A 22,656-nucleotide genomic window follows, 5' to 3' on the forward strand; every position below is an offset into this window, starting at 1 on the left:
ATTTATAATAGCTGTTTTAAATCCTTTGTCTATGAATACCAGTCTATCTAAATCATTTTGGTGTTTGTTTCTGTTGACTGTTAGGGCTTTTGACTGTGGTTCAAATTTTTCTACCAGTTCACATATCTAGTATTTTATTTTTAAAGATTTTATTTATTTATTTATTCATCAGAGAGAGAGAGAGCGCGCGTGAGCACACAAGCAGACAGAGCGGCAGATAGAGGTGGAGAGAGAAGCAGGCTCCCTGCTGAGCAAGGAGCCTGATGCAGGACTTGATCCCAGGACCCCGGGATCATGACCTGAGCTGAAGGCAACAGCTTAACCAACTGAGCCACCCAGGGGTCCCTAGTATTTTTTTTTTTCAATTGTATACTGGTTTGTCAATGATTCCTTGCAGAGATTCTGGATTCTGTTATCTTTTTTTTTTTTTTTTTTCTCAACAAGGTATGCCTCTAATTTATTTTTCCATTTCCTCTGAAACTGAGCCCATTGCCATGCTCCCTGCTCTTGGTCCTCTTTTCCATGTACTCATTCTTCAAGCATTTTCTCATCTCCCAACTGAGGTCATTGCAATGACCAAAAAATTTCAGACTGTTGTGCTGACTCGCGGCCACAGCAGGAGGGCTGAAGCCATAGGTGAAGACTCCGCATTCAAAAGGCAGCAATCAGGATGAGGGAGCTGGGCCAGTTCTCAGTGGCGAAGGCTCCCAAGTCCTTTCTGTTATCTTTTTCTTTTTCTTTCTTTTTTTTTTTTTTAAGATTTTTAAAAATTTATCTGTTATCTTTTTCTTAAAGAGTTTTTTTTTTTTGTTATTTGTTTGTTTCTTTCTTGTAACACACAGTTAAACTTGGCGAAACTCATACTTAAAACTACATCTCTTCTGAGGTAAGGAACAGCTAAAATTTTTTCTCAGTTTTTCAACCTTCTAGTGATTGTTTTGTGCTTTCTGGGGAGATCCTTGGTGTTTCCCACACATATGCATAGTTCAGAGATTAGCTTAGTATTTGACCATAGTTTATATGTAGATAGTTGGATTCTTTCACTGTGCTCCCTCCTTTCTGTAATTTCCTCCTCAATTTCTAGCCTCTCTGCCAGCCCCAAATTCTGACACCTCAAGCTCCTAAGAGTTGTGTTACCTGTGGAGCCCTCAGAGGAAAAGCTAAATAAATGTGCATCTAATTCAGAAAATTCCTTTCTCTTGTGGGTTACATCATTTTCAGTTTTCTGATTGTGATGGATCTCTTGCACATTTAAAGAACCCTTTTTATATTTACTCCAGAGATTATAATTGTTATATACAGGAGGTTTAGTCATACCAGCTACTCTGCCATACCAGAATGGAACCTTATCCATGCATATTTGAGTGAAACAAAAAATAGGCAATTAGAAGCTTTGGATCTCTGAGCCTGTTCAATGATAGGCTTCACTGTAAGGTGTTGAAAAAAATTAGAATTTTTGTTGTTGTGAGTATCCTAATTGTCAGTATCCATAGGTCGCTTTCTTCTTGAATTATTTAGTTTTCTTAGTGAGGAATCCTTTAATTTCTTGTATGGCGGGCATATGATAGATATATGCCCATTTTTCAGCATCCTGGGAGCCTAATGGACCTGGAAATCTCACATTTTGTATGTAGAGTTTTGCAAATCCTTCTGTTTTCAATATGGTGCGACCTGTACCTTATGATGTAAAACATATTTCATTTTCTGTTTAACGTTTTCAAAGATTAAATCTCCTCTCTTTTCTAAGGGTTTAGGAAGTGTGTTTTTTTACTGTGAATGGTGGAAGAAGAAATGTAGGGACCTAAGAACGTCTTATAAAAGCTTTCAACTAATGTCTTATTTTCTGTTCCAACTTTAGAAGGATCTAGTACTCAATTCCCGAGCATTTCTGGAATTTTGTGGTAAGAATTGGATTTTTTCTCACTGGCTTCTCCCATTTTAAATCCGAGTTTCAGGTATATCCAGTCTTCAAAGTCAATTACCATTTGTCCATCTGTTCTTAGATTCTGGAATTTAGTTGATATTACTCCTCTTTCTTATTGTGGATATATGCCTTTGTTCTTCTTTTGATCATTTTAGATGGTATTTCATAAGGAGTGAAGATAAATCATACAGATTCAATCCTGTTCCACTTGTCTTAAAATAATATTTATTTTCATCTTCTATTTTTTTTTTAAAGATTTTATTTATTTATTTGTCAGAGAGAGAGAGAGAGCGAGCACAGGCAGACAGAGTGGCAGGCAGAGGCAGAGGGAGAAGCAGGCTCCCCACAGAACAAGGAGCCCAATGTGGGACTCGATCCCAGGACGCTGGGATCATGACCTGAGCCGAAGGCAGCTGCTTAACCAACTGAGCCACCCAGGCGTCCCTTCATCTTCTATTTTTAAATAAATATAAATTGATTTATTAAACCAGATACCCTCTTTTGAAGTTAATAGCACTTTTACAAAAGTCAGTTTTGAAAAGCATAGGTATCAAATGACCAAACCAGTGTTGAATTTAAATATCAATTCTGCAATCTCCTCTATACCATGAAGTAGTGTTTCTCTAGCTATCATTCCCTAAAATAGCAAAAGTAAAAAGACTTATCATCTCTTTTAATGTAATATGCTTGCTTTGGACGTATGTTGTAAAAGAATTGTTCACAAAAGACAAGTATAAACATGCAGTGCTGCCACTTCAGAACTTTCCTCAAAGAAGTGTGAATAAAAATGGCCTAGCAGCTACTCCATGCCCTTCCTCCACCAGTCCGTGCAAGCCAAGGGAAATTTAACTTCCTGAGAACTAGAATTTACTTTAGAGTTTTATTAGTTTGCCTTGCGTATGCACTTGATTTTTTAACACGAAGATTATTGAATTCATTCTCTGAAAATGTTGTGTAAGCATTTTCAGTCTTTCACCAAATAACTCAGTATTTCACTGAATTTGTATGAATCTACATATACTTGATATTTTGGGGGCCATTTGTAAATTGAATATATGCTCATTTTCATAAAATTATCTGTGAGGGATAGTTTTTATACTTATTTTTTCAATTCTAGTCAACTAAGGATCATATTTTTAGCTCTAGTAGGTTAATTTTGAGGTTTTTAGTGCTTTTTGGGGGAGTAGTTCAACATAGAATGAAAGCTCTTAAGAGTCAAAAATAAATCAATAAATTAGAGGATAATATTGGACTTTGTTTATTGATGTTATCAGGAACGGGGGCTTGTGATACGGTTTATTGCATGTTGGAGGAAAATAAAACAAAAAAATTTCTGAAAGTGACACCTGTGAAATATGGTTAAAGAAAGGGCCTAGAGTTATTTAGCCAGAAATGAGGTTGATGTAATAACTACTTTTATATATATTTATTACAGAATATGACAGAGCAATTGTCATTGCTGAAATCCAGAAAGAAAAAAGTTCAATGGTAGAAATATAAATGATATACATTTAACCAGTACCTAGAAGAATAGCCTGAAGGTTGCCAGACAGACATTGGAATGCTTGTGATGGGACACATCTCCGTGGAAGAGTGAATAGCTTTAAATGTAGCAATCTCCTCTGTCACGAATGGTGACAGGTCCCGCATTAAGGCTTCCACAGGGCCCTTCCAGACCTGTAATTCTCTGGGTCATTTCTGTTCCAGCCTTCAGAGTTTGAGAGTGAACCAGACACAGGAAACACCTGCCCTTTCAGGAGCTCCAACCGTGCTAAAGGAGGCAGTGCCAGCGGCAACACAACAGCATCTCTTCCAACTGAAGACTTCACTCAAAGGTGAGTCAGGTCAGTGAGGACCCCGTGCTTCCTTCTCCTGCAGCTATCAGCTGGGGCCGGGCACAGGAGCTCTGGAAGATCGACGACCACAGGGCACCCTCCCCAGCTGCCAATATAAGCTTTGACAGAGGGATGAACAGGGCATGGCTGATTAGCTGGTGATAGGTGGGAGGGACTCGCCACCTAGACGCGCTCCGGGGAAGGATGAGTAGCGCCAGCAACAGCCAGGTCCCTCTCTCACCCTCTGCTTGGTGGTCCAGACCCATGTGTTCCCAGAGCGCGCTGGGTGCCCGCCACTCCTGGAGCTAGCGTCCCACTGCGCGCGGTGTCTTCCAGGCTCCCGGCTCCCGCGGGAGGGCGCGTGGGATGATGCTCTGGTCCTCGTGCTTTCCCCAAGCTCCTGCATCCGGAGCCGCCCAAACCGGCACCGCCGCAGCCACAGCCTGGGAGTGAGAAAGGAAAAAAGGGAGGGGGCTGGAAAGGCTCAGTGGAGGGAGGAGGAGAGGTGGGGAGGGAGAGAGCGAAGGGGGGGGAGGGAATCTCTCTCCTTTGCAGTGCCTCCGCCTCTCCTCTCCGGCTGGCAGCGACTGGGTTCTCCCTCCACACCCTCTCCCAGTACCTCGCCCCCTTCTCCACCCACGCTCCTTCCCTCCCTCCTTTCTGACTGTGCTGGAAGGGAGCTGCAGCTTGCGTGCAGCTCAGGGCGCCTGGGGAGGCACGGGGGGTGGAGGGGGGGGGAGCAGCGGCGGCGGCGGTGGGTGTGTGCGTGTGTGAAGGACGCCACCTCTCGCTCCTGCGTTTGCAGGCGGCAGCAGGCGGCGGGGCTTCTCGCTCCGGCAGCGGTGGCGACAGCGGTGGCGGCTTCCGGAGTCCCGCCGCGAAGATGCTCAAAGTCACGGTGCCCTCGTGCTCTGCCTCGTCCTGCTCTTCGGTCACTGCCAGTGTGGCCCCAGGGGCCGGGAGCCTCATCCCGGATTACTGGATCGAAGGTTCCAACAGGGATGCTTTGAGCGATTTCTTCGAGGTGGAGTCGGAGCTGGGACGGTAAGGCAGTGGTGGGGGGGGGGGGGGGGGGGCGCCCTGGACGTGGTGGAGCGGCTTGTACTGCACGCGGGCTCGAGCTTCTGGGGAAGCCCGCTTCGCGCACCGGGAAGTCCCTTTCACAGGGACTGCTCCTGGGGGTATGCGCGAGCCAGCCTCCCTGTCCTTTGATTTCTCCCCCTGTAGTGTCTAGGAGAGAGCTAAGTGGTTTCAAGTTGGGAGTCAGGTGTCTCTCAGAGCACCCAGGCCGGTGCAGCTGTGAGCAGCAGCCCGACTCTCCCACCCTCGCTCCTTCCTTCTCGCCGGCTGCCACTTCCCTTGGGTGACAGCTCCCACCACACGTGGGCCCTGCTTTCCCGATTGGTGTCTTTGCTCAAGATTATAGCTTGCTAGAGGGTCTTGTTTGTCTAGTTATTTTTTGGGGTAGGGGCAGAGGGTGCCTCTCCAAACCATGACAGAATTATTAAATTAGATTCTTCCCCTTTCCTCTCATCAAACTCTCCAAAGCAAGTGGCACTAGAAATTAAACTTAAATACTAGCTTCCCTGTAGAGTCTGCTCAGGAGTGAAGGGGAGAATGAATCATTTAAGAGAGTTGAAGGCAAAATAATGAACTAGTGTGGCTTTAGAGAAAAAACAGCACATGGGATTTAGACAGTGGTAATTAGAAGAATTCTGCTCTTCTTTCATGCTGGAGTGATTTATTTAAATTATGTATGCAAAAAGCTATCTCTCTGGGGTTGCAGAAATGTCCCTCATCCCTCCTCTGAAGATCCAAACAGGTAGAGAGCGGTTTTGCCATGTGGATGATGCCATATGTTCTCATATTTTTAAACACAGAAAATTGTTTTTTCTTTCCCTCCTTCCATTTTCCTTCTTTCCTTTCTGTTATCAGTAGGTAAGGAGAATTCCTTTCAACATACATTTAGATCCAGGCCGTTTATGGTAGAGAATCTTAAAATGTAATTTCAAAGTGTGGACAAGTTGAAGCTTCTGTATTTAATACTTTGTAATTTCATTTTCTATTTTCTTTTTGTTGGAAACAGTTTAGCTAAGAGCCGTTTTTGTTTTTGTTTTTTTAAATGCCACTGGAGACCACAGTGCAGGATTATGGATGTTGATACTTGGTGGGAAGGTATAAGGGTCACCTCACAAACCACCTCCCCACCCCCACCCCCCCAACTTGCCGCTACTATTAATGGCTCATTGATATAGAAGGTATGGAAGAAACCCAAAACTTCTGAATGAAAATATAGTCATTTGTCATTGTTTAAAAATTTTCCAGGGGCGGCTGGGTGGCTTAGTTAAGCATCCAACTCTTGATTTCGTCTAAGGTCATGATCTCAGGGTCCTGGATTCCATGCCCTGCAATGGGTTCTGGGCTTACCAAGGAGTCTGCTTGAGATTCTCCCTCTCCCTCCCGACCCCCGCCCACTTGCTCATGCCCCCCACCAAATAAATAAATAAATATTTTTAAAAATGTTCCAGAATACTTGGGCATTGAATAGTGTGTACATAAATATCCTACTTTGAAGAAAATCTTCAGTGTTCATCTGAAGATGTGTGATTGTATGCATTCACTCGTAGGATGGAAATAAATGAAGTGTCTCCTTTTGTCAGGTTTGAACCTTACTATAATTGTATGGTGAGCTGCAGTGGAACAGTGTAAATTTCTGATTAAAGAGATAATCTACTTACAATTGTTTACTTGGTGTTTTAGAAATTGCTGCCTAATAGAGGAAGTGTCTGCTGGTGCTAAAGGGACTGTCTCACCACCAAATCTAACTGCTCCCTGAGTAACGTTTGCCCCAGATGCCTAATTGACTGGGACTTCTCATTAGCTACATATTATCTTTATGAATAAGCTTTGCTTATTCAAGACACTTCTTTAATTTGAGGAATGGAAAAGTGGTTAGAAAAAAATTGTGAGTTGTACACATCTATGGGATGTCAGCTTCGTTGGGAAAACCTAAGGAATTTGAAGTTTATTTTTAAAAAAACTTTGTGCTATATTTTGCAGTAAATTTTGGAAGACAAATATAAATCAGTTATATATTGCTAAGATTCTTACTTTGCTATCTAGCTGTTTGATTACCTTGCAAATTACAGAATTAAAATATTTTGAGAAAACTAAAACTTCTTTCTTTTGCTGCTTTTCAGTAGTTATGTGTATTAGGTAAGTTCTCTGTAGATGGCAGTATTGGTGAGGTGCATGTTTACTCCATTTGGCTGAGACTGAAAAATGTCATTTCATGATCAGTTATTTTTTTCAACAAAATAAATCTAAAACATAAAGCAACTAAGGTTACAGATATAATTACTAAGAATCTACCTAGCCAGAGAATACAGCAGAATTATAACTATTGCCTGACAGAAGTCTTCTTTCCTTCACTAGGGATAAAGTTGAGACTTGGTTGGTTTCAGGTCTTTACTCTCTTAACTCTCAGTCTTGGCCAGATCTGCCTGTCAGTGGTGACTCTAAGGCCAAAACATTTAACTCATTAGTTACACAGTTGTCATTAAGATGCTAAGGGAATGAAGACCTTGGTGTGAAATGTCACTGTATTTAGATCCAGGATATAGGCAGTCCCCACCACATTAAGTTAATTTGTGAGTAGTCATTCCTCTGTTAAAATTATCTGTTGTAAGCTATTAAGTCATGAATTAAAGAAGATTGGACATGTGACTACTTTTTAAAAAGATTTTATTTATTTATTTGTCAGAGAGAGAGCAAGCGAGAGAGGGAACACAAGGCGGGGGGTAGTAGGAGAGAAGAAGCAGGCTTCCCACTGAGCAGGGAGCCTGATGTGACAAGGGGCTCAATCCCAGGGTCCTGGGATCATGACCTGAGCCAAAAGCAGATGCTTAACAATGATTGCACCACCAAGGTGCCCCTGGACATGTGACTATTAGGGCAACAAACCCTGAGGATATGTTTGGAAATTTTAGGGAGCACAGTGAAAGCCAGCTGAAACCCCTATATAGTGCTGGCAGCAATGTTTTACAGGTAGCCCAAGGCCATGTGATAGCTCTTATTTTATTCTATTCTATTATACACACACACACACACACACACACACACACACACACACACACATATATCTGTGTGTATATATATATGTATCAGGATAGGAGGTGAGGGGTGGGATGAGGAAGATTATTTAAAGAGTATCAGGCAAGCTAATTTAATTTTTCTAAGATCACATTTGAAAATAATGCTTTCTTTATAGAGCTTGTCAAAAAGTTTACAAAAATTGTGATGCCCCAACAAATTCATGGCCAGTTCATATGGCCATGATCTTATTCAAAACTCCCTATCCTAGAGAGTAGTTGGTCCTTTGCCCAGTAATTTGAGAAGCTGGCATTTTAAAGTCTTTTCTAAGGGAAAGAAGAACCTGCATCTGGTCCAGATTCTGTCTAGTGGTTTGGCACAGGGATGGACAGAATTTGGCCTGGGCTGCCCTGTGGTGGGGATTGTGCATTGAAACCCAAACCCTGTTTTCAGTTATCCCACCTCTTGTTTCTCTCTGTAGTATGAGACTGAAAGAATGTAGGCAAAACTAGATGTATTCCCACATACAAAAGTTAAAGGAAACCAAAGGAAAGATAATTAGTACAAAAGAAGAAAAGTGTGTTGAATTATCTTGCAATAAATTTTTAGAGAAATTTCCATTCTTAACTATAGTTTCTTTAAGTTAGTGAATTTCAGTCACCATACCCCTGCCCACAACCTGTTCCACAATTTAAGAGTGTATTTATATGGCAAAAGAATTAAAGCAGAGTTTCATAGGATCCCTTGCTATAGGTATTATTGCTTAGGAACCAAATAGATTTAGATGGTGAGACATAGGTGTGTATAAAATAGAAACAGTGTGTGTATTTAGAATGTAAACAAGTTTTGTAAAACAATGTTTATTCTTATTACCAACAATGTACTCTAATATTTCCTAGCCTATGCTGTTTGATTTTATTCTATTTCATTAAAGTATTGGCTGAATCCACATGATTTCATATTTCACTAATGTGTTGTGACCCAGTATGAAAATGTTGTTTTAGGCCATAAATCTGTGTATGCCAGATTAAAATATGAGGCAATCCATTTTGAAAAATGCCCTGCAGACCAACTGCTAACAGTGAGTTTGCACAACTCTGCAGAGAAAAGTTCTCCTGTCTTTACCTCTAAGTCGTCATTGGGTTTCCCCTTCCAAAATTTTGGAAAAACTCTAGTGTCTCCCCAAGATCTGCTGGGTGCACTGTACTCTGAAATAGCTGAGGGGGCAGGAGGCTGGGCCAGCAGCACCTTCACTGTATAGGGGAGGAAGTCAGAGGCCTGAACACTTGTGTATTCCACTTGGTAACACTTAATTCTGGCCCTGGGTAATGGGCAGCAGATACTTCCTGTAAGGAAACAGGAAAAGTGAGCATTTTCTAACAGCAGAGCTCCAACCAGTGCTCCTGGGTGGTGAGAAATCCTATCCTCCTTTTCTTCTTCCCTGTCTTTGTTCTAGCCTCTTCCTGAGCCATTTTCAGTCAGTACTTCTCCCCCAGTACTTTCCCCCACACTGTCCTTTAGGACACCCCAGGCTATCCATAATATACTGCTGGTTATGGATCTCTTGCCACCCACACTGCACTTAAAATCTTAAGCTCTTTTGGGGATCTAACTAGGTATTAAAAATATAACTGTTTGGGCCCTCTGTTGTTCTCTCAGGCAGTTGGCTCAGGAGCATGGTGGGATTGCAAGTGGGAGAATAGACACCAGGGTGCCCATGCATGAACACTGACTGCAAGCTCCCAGAACGCAGTCTCTGGATTTGACTGGTTCACTATCGTGTGCTCAGTGCCTAGCACAGAGCTCAGTACTGGGCAGCTGCTCAAAAAATGATTTTAAAGAGGGTGAGTGAATGATAATGAAATAGGCCCGGCACAGTTGGCATGACCCCAGGAAAAGAGAAATCTGGTGACTTGTTTATCTTCTCCCGAAAATTTGTGTGACCGTAATCTCCTGTGCTGGTTTTCTTTCTTCACAGTGGGAGTCCTGATAGCTATCACCTCTGTAGCTTGTAGGTGTTGAAAATAATGCTGTTTTTCTGTTGGCAGAGAGCTTTGTGGCTCTGAAGTGAAAAGGATTCAGTTTCACCTTCACTATCATTTTGCCACAGGCATCTCAGAATTAGGCATTAAATCACCTTAAATGTAAAGGCATGAAACACCTCCAGACTATACCAACCACTGACGTTAATGCATAGTAAATGTTAAATTTGGAAATCTACTCACTGTAAAGAGCCTTAAAATTAAGTGTTGACTATGATAAGATCATTACTTTAGAATACATTATTTTTCCATGTTTAAATACTGTTACAAGGGTAAAAATAACTCCTAATTTGAAAGAAAAAAAAAAGACACAGGTGCTATTTTCTTCTAAACTGTTCTAGAGAACTTTACTTGAGTAAAAAAGAGAGACAGAAAGAGAAACAAAACACTAACCACAAAATAGCTTCAAAGAACTTTCTTGTAAATACTTTACCTTCAGAATATATGTATGGATTAGTGTTTGCAGTAATGCATTCAAGAATAAAGACCTGAGTGGTAGCTGTTTCAGCTACTGGTTGTTATTTTTTTATGTTAATGTTTTCTGTTTTTTTTGTTTTGTTTTGTTTTGTTTTGTTTTGTTTTGTTTTGTTTTGTTTTGTTTTTTTGGCTAGCTTTAAAAGTAGTTCTCTTAGACTCTCTTTTGGGAAAGTAAATATACCTCACATATCTAGTAAAAATTGTATTTTTAAAATTTCAAGGTCAGGTTTATTTTGCAAAGTATATTGAGTCAATGAGCCATATAAATCAGGCCAAAGAGTAACTTTATGTGAAATCATGAAATCAATAGTAGCTGGAATCAAGGTTTTACTCAAACTATATTAGTCTTTTTTCCCCCCTCATTGATAATGGATCATCTGAAAATCTCATAACTCCCGTGGCTTAATTAGGAAGTTAGATCTAAATATTGATAGTATACTGTAAGCACATAAAGAATATGCACTCTTCAACACAGTCCATTTTAAAATTCTTATTGCTAATTGGGGATGGTGGGTATATGGGTGATATAAAATAGCGAAAGGTTTGGGTGGAAGATTTTCGTCCATAATCATAATCAGTGGCAAAGAGCAAATAAGGAAAGAAGCAATGCTGGACAGAGGGTGATTTATAACAATGGACAAAAGATCTTACATGTAGAGCTTTCTCTTTTCTCTTAGAGCAGGGTTTCTTAATCTTGGCACCACAGACTTTTGGGGCTAGATAATTCTGTGGGAGCAACCCTGTGTTTAATAGTGTCCCTAGCCTCTACCCACTAGATGAAAGAAGCAGCCCTCCCCACGGCCCCCAAGTTATGACAACTAAAAATGTCTCTAGACATTGTCACGTGTTACCCCCTTGCCCTTTCTGTTAAGAACCACTGTTTCAGAAGCTTGAAGCTAGTCTTTTACATGATTTTCTTTTAGTTATGTAGAAGGTTAACAAGAAGGAGGTTGATGGATTGAAATCATTTGACTTTATCAAGAATCTGCTATAACCATTTGTTTCTCCCCATTTCTATGTAATGCCATTAAGATTTTTGTCATATGTGCATACCACGTGTGTTAGAATTTGCTTAATATTTTTGTTAAAATTACCCTATTTTGTTAACCTAAGTTTACTTATTCAGAATACTTATTTTCATTAAATTGAAATTAAATTTCATTATTGTTTTCCTGTCATAAATAGAAGAAAATTATAAAAATAAATTGCAGTATAAACAAAGCGTTTTTATTAAACTGAAGCTACAAATGTTTTCCTACAGAAGGCTCCTAGCCCAAGGATTATTCTCTCTTTGTTAAAAAGGGAGATTATCAAAGATTAGCAGGGTTAAAACCATAGTAGTACAAAGTGCGGATTACTTTGTGATGGAATCAGAAGAAATGAAAAGTAATTGAAAAGAGAATAATGGTCTCATTTTTTGATTCTTTGTTATTTAATTCGATGTCTTTGTGCCACCTGAAGTCCTTTCTGTTACAGGTCTGACCTTTTGTATAACTATGAACTAGGCAATGTATGTTGGTAGTGTGTGTGGCGGGGCAAGGGGACTGGAATATGATTGAATAGGATGAAGAGAACACTATATATTGACTTCCAGATATGTAGTTCACTGTATAATTTACAACAATAAATTTAATATGAGATAAATAATAAGTAAAACTAATACGAGGTAGAGATCAGGCCATCATCATAGTCTAAAAATGGAGTGGTAATTCTGATTGGAAGGATTGAGGTGTCTTCGTGGAAGGGGTGGACCTTGAAATTCAGCAGAATTTTAACAGGAAGAGCTTTGGTGAAGGACATACTAGGTGGAAATTACATTCTAAGAAAAGGCAAAAGCTGGCAGAAAAAGGCAGGAGATACACATTTTATTTTGCAAACTTCATAAAACATGAACATTGTCATGGCAGTTAAGGTTGGGAGGGTACGTTGATGTCAGGCCAAAGAGCCTATAAAAACAAAATGACTGTCTATCACTTGAAAACCAAAATTGTAGATAAAGAGAAACTAACTATTATGAGAACAAAGGGTGACTATAGAAGCAACTGCATCTTGAGTCCATGTTGTGGGACTCAGAACTTGCCCTTAACCCTTAAACCAGGGGTGGAGGGGCTTAAGGGGGTGGGGAGGTGGTAGAGTAGGGTGAGAAGAGAGAACTTACCCTGTGTGTTAAAAAGGAAGGAAAGGAGGGAGGGAGGGAAAGGGAAAGAAGGAAGAAAAGAAAGGGAAGAAAAACACCTCCCAAAGCCTATGATGAGATAAGAAAGGGGAAGTGGGGTTGAAGCGATTGAGATCAGCTACCTAGACCTGGTAAAGAGCCCATAGAGGAATAGACAGTTAATATTTTAGGTTTTGTGGTCCATATGGTCTCTGTGGCAATTCAGCTTTGTGATGGCGGAGTAAAAATAGCCATAGACAATGGAGAAACAAATGCACGTGGCTGTGTTCCAATAAAACTTTGTTTTTGACTATAAAATTTGAATTTCATATAATTTTCACATCACAAAATACTATTTTTCTTCTGATTTTTAAAAACCATTAAAAAATGTAAAAGCTATTTTTAGGTTGCAGACTATATAAAAACTAGTAACTGCCATATTAGGCTCTTAGCTTGTGGTTTGCCAAATTCTGACCTAGAACAGTCAAGTTAAAATTTTTAATCCTATTCAGTTACATGAGAATTTCAAGTTAAAATGATATCAAGACTTCATTTATTCAAGAAACTTCCTTGAATCTCCCTTTCACTTTGAAAATGTCAACCTGTTACTAGTTTTTCAGGTTTGCATAAGCTTTATTATTTTTTTGGAAGATTTTATTTATTTATTTGAGAGAGAGAGCATGAGTGAGAACAAGAGAGAGAGTGCACAAGCAAGGAGGAGGGGCAGAGGGAGAAGCATCCTTCCTGCCGATCAGGGTGCCCAATGCTGGATTGCATTCCAGGACCCTGGAATCATGACCTGAGTCAAAGGCAGAGACTTAACCGACTGAGCCGCTCAGGTGCCGTAGGCATAAGCTTTAAATGCATATGCATCCTTTTCTACATCTGTTGAAACTGAGATAGTTACAGTTTTTACCTGTGTAGCAAGTTGGCCAGCTCTATTCATCCTTTACGTTTTTGAAAATCAATGTTCATGTTCAGAGATTACTTCTTGAAGGGTAATTTATTTTTTATTTAATAATGAAATAGGTTCCAGATCATTCTTCTATTGTATTTGAAGTGACAGTTATAAAATAATATGCTAAATAAACTATTGATAAAAGATTCACTTCTAGTAAAGTTTAATTAATTTTCCTGTGGACTAATATATTAGCCACATTTTGAATAATTCTTCTATATGTAATGCATATATCTCAGAGGACTAATTAAAGTCCTTTAAATTGAGACTAATTAAGGTCCTTTAAATTAAAAGTCCTGTTTAAATAATATATATATTTTAAATTTATTTATTTGACAGACAGAGATCACAAGTAGGCAGAGAGGCAGGCAGAGAGAGATGAGGAAGCAGGCTCCCTGCTGAGCAGAAAGCAGAGTCCAATGGAGGGCTCCATCCCAGAACCCTGGGATCGTGACCTGAGGGGAAGGCAGAGGCTTAACCCGCTGAGCCACCCAGGTGCCCCTAAATAATATTTTGAAAAAATAGAGTTCTTCTTCTTTTTTTTTAATAGACTTAAAAACTAAATAAAAGCAATCACTGGCATTTTGACTAAAATGGGATGTCCACATCTAGGGTATGCTAGAAGAAAGTATTAGGGAATCTGTTTTTTAAAATTCTTCTAATTTTTGCTTTTAATCTTTGTTTTTGGATGTTTTAAAAAGTACATTTTAGATTGGTTCAGTAGCACATGTTTAGCATCAGCAGGTACATAAATATACATAACTTGGGACCATGTTTGTAAAAATATTTTGTTGGATGATTATCAGATTAAAGAATGATAGTTATGAATGGATACTAAATAAGTTTATTTCTGTTTAAATAACATGCTACTTTTTGAAAATGATTTTAAAGCAGATTTTAAATAAAAACACCAACAAAAAAGAAATATGCCAAGTTGTGTCTTTGTGCAGAAAGAGGAAGTGGGTACATATATGCTCTTGTTATGCATTTTAAGACTACTTGATAAAAGGTTTCGATAAGAACTTTCTGTGATTATAACCAAAGAAGTCATTTGGCAGAAAACAGAAAAAGAATGTCACTTGCCCATCAAGCAGAGGGTTGAATGAATTTTATTTTTCTTTATTGTTGAATCCTAAGTTTATATTATTTTCAAGAACCTCAATTTTATTTATTTTTTGTATTTTTAAAATTTATTTATTTGACAGAGAAAGAGATAGCGCAAACAGGCAGAGGAGCATCAAGCAGAGGGAGAGGGAGAAGCAGGCTCCCCACTGAGCAGAGAGCCTGACATAGGACTCTGTCCCAGGACCCTTGGATCATGACCTGAGCCGAGGGCAGTTGCTTAACCAACTGAGCCACACAGTTGCTTACCTACTTCATGGTAACTTTGCCAGCTGCTGTCTTAGGCAGATGAAGTGTTTAGTGGGCAGTGCTTGTAGACTTACGGTCATTAGTACCAGGATGCTGAGTTTAACCCTGTCAACAAATGCACAGTCATTACTTAATTACTTCTTTACTTCTTAAGTCATGCTTCAGGGTCATGTGGTTGAAAAATTCACCAAGTGCAAAAATACAGATATAGTCTTAAAAGATAAAAAAGGCTAGACTTGAACAACCCTCTGATTGGAGTGGTCTTCTAGAAAAGTAATGAATATGACATATGTTCTTAACTGTTTTCTCTACTAGTTTGCAGTAGTAGTCTGTTAAAAGTGCACTTCCTTTGATTTATGTTTGATTATAGACAGAACTGACTAATGTTACAAACCAGAACAAAGAAGAGTAGGCGATCACAAATCTGTTCATTGTGAGCACACATTGCTACCTACAGTGCAGCATTTGAACGATTTCTCCTTACTTCAAGTCCTTGTGGACTCTTTAATAGGGACTTTTGCTTGCATTTTGGCCTTCATTGCATTTTTAAAAAATTTTTTAAATTTATTTTCAGCGTAACAGTATTCATTGTTTTTGCACCATACCCAGTGCTCCATGCAATCCGTGCCCTCTCCAATACCCACCACCTGGTTCCCCCAACCTCCCACCCCCCGCCCCTTCATTTCATTTTTTATCTTGGTGTGCCTCACTTGTGCTGGGGCACGGCTAGTTAGTGACTGACTTTTTTAACTTAGTAAGTGATAATCTTTCATTTGGGGCTCCAGCAGACATGCAAAATTGTTCTTTAGGTGTGACAACTAGACCGTCCAAGTTTAATCTTTGACAGGATGTAAGTTTCCTATTACCTATTCATTCAGGTGAATCTTACATTTTTTTTTTCAAAGCTCCTTGTTAGGATAACCGCTAAGAAAATAAGACTATATTATTAAATGTGACCAAATTCACAATATGTAATTCAATAAATCAGCCTGGCCTAAAGTGTTCAATCATAATAGGCCTCTGAAGATTTCTTGTGTGAGCAGAAACATTTTTAGTGGCTCCTATGGGACTCTGGGTCCTTCCTCTCCTTTTTCCTTCAATATGATCATGTAAGATAATAATATTCAGTGAGGTAAACTCTTGAGAGGCTCTCCTGAGTGTAACCTAGAACTAGAAGCAAAATAAACCATAACAAACAGAGCTTTTCATATATATGTATGACACGCTAGTGAAATAGAAAGCTGAGGAAAGTATCAGGATAATCTATGGCAAACTAGTACAGTTCTTCCAAATCTTAAGATACTGAGGAAATGGAATGTCAGGACTGAGCAGACGACCTGGGGAGCTGTTGAGGTTCTGGCCTAGACCAGGAGGGGGCAGCAGAGTGCCAGTCCAGGTTTGCAGGCAGGCGATGGGCGGGGGGTGATCCTCAGGGAACCAGAGCCCAAGGGGAGAGGTGGACAAGGCAGCTACTTAGGCGGCTTCAAGGCTGGGCAACAAGCAGGCCGTTCTGAACAGTCGAGTGGTGAGGGTGAAGGAGAACTGCTGACTAAGGGAGGGGCTAAGACAAGAAGTGAACTAGATGGTGCAGGATGCGGGCAGGAAAACAGGAAGGAGCAAATTGCTACTTGATGGCTATGTGCCTTTAGGCATAGCACTGAACTTCACTTAGCCTTATTTATAAAATGAAGTGTATCCTCCTCACGGTTGCTATGAGGATGAAATGAGACCATGTATGTAAAAACATTAGCTCTGAAGCTGGCACATAAGCTTGAGACCATTCCCAGATGAGACACAAGGTAGGAGGTTGGGGATAGTGATTCCTATAAGTATCTACAGGGGAAAAAATCTCAGTGTAGCATACTTGGCCCTTTTTAGCAATCTGACCCCAACTTGCCTGCCAGTCTCATTCCCCACCACTTTTGTAATTACCAGCATGGAGTGTTTGTCTTATGTACATTGCTAATTATTTCAGTAATATAGCAAGATGATCACATCAGGCCCATTTTTCAGATGAGAGACCTGAGGCTCAGAATGTTCAAGCAACTTGTTCAAGCTCAGACAGCTTGGGAGGCGATTCAAGTGCGGGTTTGTCAGACTCTGGTGCTTGTTCTCTTTCCACTATGCCTGTCTTGGCCTCAAGGACCTCTCACAGATCTTTGTATCTCTGTGGTGTTGTGCATGAAACTCTCTTGGCCTGAAATGCCCTTGTCCTTCTAATCCCTCCAGGATGGTCATCCTACCCCCCAGGCAGGAAGTTTTCCACTGTCTCCCTGCTCTCATATCACTTCATATGTGTATTGTCTTACAGGTAAATGCTTTGCGGTCTTCACCACCAGAGCCTCTATTCATTGGGCAGAGAAACCCTGTATGTTATTGATCTTTATCCCCACTACTAAGTCAATTCTTCCTCAGCCCCCCATTACCTGCCCCCCATGAGTGCTGCATAAATATTTCTGAAATAGTGAATGCTTAAATACAGGAAGGTACAAATATTGGAGGAGTTAACAGCAATAGAAAAATGGGCAGGACTTAAATCTCCCTTTCTTCAAGATGTTCTCCCTTTGTAGCCCTCTACTAAACCAGCACACTGTGAAATTACTTATTCAATGCCCAGGTCCCTCTCTGAGTGTAAACTATTGTGGGCTGGGACTCTGTCCCCTCGTTCACCGTTGTGTCCCCAGAGCTTAGTGCAATGCTTGGCATGTAGTAAGCACTCTGAACATTGGTAGGGAAAATGAGTAAGTTGTACCAGAAGGGCTTCTGCAGTTGAAAGACCTTTTGAACCTAAGGGGCTGTGGTCTTTTGACAGTTTGCAGTCTTAAAGGACCCCATCTCTAAACGATGGAATAGTGTGACTTCCTATGATTAGATCATTTGCCTCTCAGGTCTCAGATAGCTACAAGCATCTGTACATCTGTGTTTTCTTCCAGTTGAATTCTCTGGATGATTACCTTAGACCTTTTCTGTGTGTTCAGGAGACTGTGTGTTTGGAGTGAAGTAGGGCTCTAAGCTTCAAAGCCTTTGTAAATGTGTTGGAAGATCCTCCAACAATTTCTGTTCTTATGCTTTTTAAATGCCTCATGTCTTGTTAGAATCAGGTATGTACAATTATATTTACTTATTTTTACCTCCATTAACAGACCATACAGATGCTGACAACAACTTGGTATCTAGGACAGGGTTTAGCAGGAAGGAATGCTTCCTGGCTTTCCCCCTCCTCTAGTTTTGTTTTTGAAAGGAATCATTCTTTTTAAAAAGTTTAACTTAATGCCTTACTTGTGGCTGTGTCATCAGTCAGCGATGTCCTGTAACATAGTCTTGTAGCAGGGGCCCTGCCTGAGCCAGGAAGAGAAGAGCTAAGGAGAGGATTGTGAAGGAGGTAAGAATGTAAATATTATTCCCTGTGTCTGGTCTTTATTTGGGATTGTTATTTTAAATTCATCTGTTGGGATGTCTAATGCCTTAATCAGAAATATAACTCCTCCACATAACTTCCCCCTAGGGTCATTAACATTATGTTCACAATTTGTATACACTGCTGAAATAATTATTCTGGAAAATTTGTGTATCTCCATATCTATTTTGACAGCAGTGGCCAGGAAGTATGGTGAAAGAAAAACTGTGTGTAGAAGGAAGATGGGCAGAGACAGGGCTGAAGGGCAGAGGCAGGCCACCCTTCACCCTGGTGTACTTCTTGTTTTCAGTGTCCATTTACACCTCAACCCACAAGCGCCTATCTGGCCCTGCCTGATTTCTCCATGCTCCCATTGTCCTACCAAAGCCTGCGTCCCTCCATTTTTTCTTGTATCTACCTTTGTTATGAGCTGAATACCTATCCCCCCCCCCCCCCCGCCCCAGACTCCTAGGTCCAGGTCCTAACTCCCAACATGACAATATTGGAGATAATTAAAGTTAGACAAGGTCCTGAGGGTGGAGCCCTCCTCATGGGATCTGGGCAGGTACTCTGTCTCTGTCTCTGTGCTATGTGAGGAATCAGCAAGAAAGCAGATGTCTGAAATCCATGAGAATTCTCACCAGAACCCAGTCATGCTAGCCCCTGATCTTAAACATCTAGCTTCCAGAAATTGTGAGGAAATACATTTCTGTTGTTGAAGCCACCTACTCTCTGCTGTTTTGTTCTGGCAGCCCAAGCTAAGACACCATGCCCTTCTTCCCCAGTTTGGTATTTATCTGACTTCGGTCATAACCTCAGAGTCTGCTTCTATGTCTCAGAAACTAACCTGAGTTCATCTGTACTAATGTGGCACACAGCGTTTGAGGAAAATGATGCGCCTTTCCTTTCCCAAATGCCCACCATGGTTTTTCTTCCAGGCATTGGAGGATATAGTCCAAAAACTGACTTCACTGGGACTATAATCCCCGTATTTGGTTTATCTTATCCAGGATGGCTCGAGCTGACTTTGAGTGGCTCTCATTATATATATAAGAGGGCTTTTTAGCACACTAGTCCTTGCTAGACCCTGGTCTGGGACCCTTGCTCTGTGGTGACACTCTTTCTTCCTCTCCTCTGCCATCTAGGCACTAGCATCTTGGTATTCCCTGTGTATCCAAACCTGTTGGCTTTCCAGGGGCTGGTGCCTGCCAGCTCCCAGCACATTATTTCCTCAGCAGCTGGCACAGGATTTTTTTGTTGCCAGCTGGAAGCTCAGCTATTAAAAAATAAAACTTGGCCCATCTTGAGTATCATATGTTTCCATCAGGACTTGGATCAGCATTCTGGCACAACACACACAGTCACTTGGGCACCTTTCTCAGGACTGAGAACCCAGTCTTCTTCTGGGTCTGAGGCCACACTTTCACCTGCTACTCCAAATACAGTTTCCTTGAGAAAACCTGTGATGCTTATGATTTGTCGATGGCCAGTTTACCACCGTTTCACTTGGTCTTATTGAATTTATTAACTTCTGCAGTGTTTCTTTAGCACTAGGTTCTTTTGCCTGCTCTGATAGTTGGTGTCGGTTTCATATTGTAAATTGTAATCTCTCAGAATAAGGTTCGTGTTTCTTAGGCTAATGAGCAGCCAACACACAACACTGAAACAGTGGATATATCTTGCATGGATTCGCATGAGCACGAGGTAGTCCAAGAAAAGAGATCTCAGTATTTGTAAATATTTGACTATTGTTCTTTGTATTTCACATACTGAAAAGAACATTTGGTATAACTGTAGATTTTTTATATCTGCAAACAAAAGAATAATTGGGGTAGTTTAAAATAGTTACTGTAGGTGGGTCTTTCTGTATAATTCTTACAGTTCTTTGCTTATAAGAAGGATGTTAAATTTAGAAAATATTAATCATGTTGTAGCTTTGAGATCTTATTTGCACTATAACTCTTCATCATGGATTCATTAATTTTTTATACAGAATAATGCACTCTTCACTGGAAAGTTAAATAAGCAGACCTGGAATTACTGCAACTTAACTGTGATTCAGAAATAAAGATTAGAGTCCTGGAAATCACTTAATGGTATTAAAAAATGTATACAGTAAGGAGTATTTTAAAGCAGTCTGTAGTCTGTGTATACTGATAAAGAAAAACATGTCACACTGAAGAGACTTCTTATATTTAAATGATGTCACTATCAGTTCCACCTAAAAATTTATGTCCCTAATGTGGTACCTAAGTGTTAAAATAAAGATTGTCTTCTGGTTTCATCATGGATTTCTTTAGTAGCTGCTATGAATTGTCAGGTACCTATCAGCTGTCTGTTGTTAATGAATGTTTTAAATTGTAATGAGCTTCACTTTCTTCATCCGTAGAATGAAAATACCAGTGCCTTTCTCACAGGATCATTGCAAAGATTAAAGAAAGGTAAATTATATGGCTGTATTAAACACAAAGATGTGTACATAGTGTGATGATATATTTTTAATTTGAATAATAATTTTTTTTTAACTCAACTCTAGACTTCATTTAGGTTTCACCATCTTTTCCACTGATGTCCTCTTTCTCTTCCAGGATCTTATCCAGACAGCCACATTGGTTTTAGCTGTCATGTTTTCCTTGCCTTCTCTGATATGTGATAGCTTCTCAGTCTTTCTTTGCTTTTTATGACAATGGCAGTCTTGGGGAGTACTGACAGGTATCCTGCAGAATGCTTCCCAATCTGGATTTGCATCTTGTTTTCCCACATGATTAACTTGGGGTTATACATTTTTGGAAAGAATACCATAGATGTGAAGTGCCTTTCTTGTCACACTGTATCGGGGTACATGATGTCATGGAAGACAGTAACCTTCCTTACTTGGTCTGCATTATGTTTGCCAGGTTTTTCCACTATACAGTTACTGTTTATTCCTTTCCCTTTTCTATCTAGTCTTTGGAACTAGGTCACTGAGTCTAACCCACTCTTGGAAGGGAATGTGATGAAGCTCCGCCTCCTGGTGGGAATAGTATCTACATGTGTTTTTTATAGTTCTTCTGTAAGGAAGACTTGTAAGTTATTATTTATCACCAATAAATTCATATATACATATGAATTTATATATTTAAATATATATTATGAATTTATATATAAATATATATGGATATATGAATTTATATATATATAAATATATATGGATATATGAATTTATATATATATAAATATATATGTGTGTGTGTGTGTATAATTGAACCAAGTCTTTTCCCAAAATTCTTGTAAAAATATAATGCCACTATAGATCATGCAACTGGGAATGTATTAGACTATGTGAAATTTTGAATCTGGTAGAAGAAGCTGTCCCTGGACTTTTGTGCTTAGACAATGAAGCATATTGGAGGTGAGGACAGGAGAGATGAGGAGAGGTACAAAAATAATGGTTCCCTCCTGTGTTCAGAAATGGGGATGATATGTCGAGCTTCAAGTTGTGAAAATCTGGAAGGTACTGTGACTGTTTCCTGTGTCTGTATCTATGTGACTACAATGTGTGTACATTTCATCCTTTATAAGATTTTGACTTAGATTTGCAGCAATATAGAATGGATAGCACCTTATAAATCAGCCAGTCCAGTGTTTCTTTGTACAGGTGAAGAAATTGAAGCACAGAGAGGGCACATGTCTTCCTCAGCACTCCAGAGCTTGTTAGTAGTACAAATGGGACCAGAACCTTGATCTCTGCACTCTGACTCTGTGACACACTTCTTTTCCTCACACGTGCCATTTACAGAAACCTGGGCCTAAACCAGTGCTGGCTCTTCTTCCAAACGCTTCCTTAGTTAGCTCAGAATACAAAATTTCTTATCTCCAAGAAACTGTTACATATTGTGATTTTTAAATTTGTACCATTTCCTATCTTGTATCTTGTGTTTGCTTTTTTTTTTTTTTTTTGGCAAAGGATACAGTCTTAAAAGTCAAAATGAACAAAACTGTTAAAGATTGGATAACATTTTATACTTGATTTCTTTCACATTTTGGACAGTATTTGTTTGCTTTGTAAAAAACCTCAGTCCCTAAATGTATTGAGATCACATTTAAGATCCTAGCATGCGTGTCAGAGTGCATTCTGTTCCTGTTTGTGAGTAATTTGGGACTAAGATTTTCATTTTTATACAAGTAGTTGAAGAAACTGGTCAAAATGCTATGCTCCACCCACTTTAAAAAGGCTGTCTACATTACAATATAACATGATGTAAATACCAGTTCGAAGAGATATGTGCATACCTATGTTCATTGCAGCATTATTTATAATAGCCAAGATACGAAATAGCTAAGTGTCCTTTGGTAGATGAATGGATAAAGAGGACTGGTATATATATATTTAAATATACAGTGGAATATAACTCAACCATAAAAA

The 22,656-nt window shown here is 39.8% G+C and overlaps 1 protein-coding gene across 1 annotated transcript in view; it reads left to right on the forward strand.

Moving 5' to 3' along the window:
- Positions 1-4,598: 4,598 nt before the first annotated feature.
- The window catches only part of LOC111148267 (calcium/calmodulin dependent protein kinase IV), a 236,810-nt gene continuing 218,752 nt past the window's right edge, over positions 4,599-22,656 (forward strand). Inside the window, exon 1 of the mRNA XM_022504732.1 lies at positions 4,599-4,803. Within this exon, the coding sequence (XP_022360440.1) occupies positions 4,643-4,803 (161 nt within the window). The 5' untranslated portion in view covers positions 4,599-4,642. The remainder of the gene's footprint in view (positions 4,804-22,656) is intronic.

The sequence above is a fragment of the Enhydra lutris genome, unplaced genomic scaffold (genome assembly GCF_002288905.1).
Source record: "Enhydra lutris kenyoni isolate GAN:26980312 unplaced genomic scaffold, ASM228890v2 scaffoldscaffold19, whole genome shotgun sequence".
Lineage (NCBI taxonomy): Eukaryota > Metazoa > Chordata > Mammalia > Carnivora > Mustelidae > Enhydra > Enhydra lutris.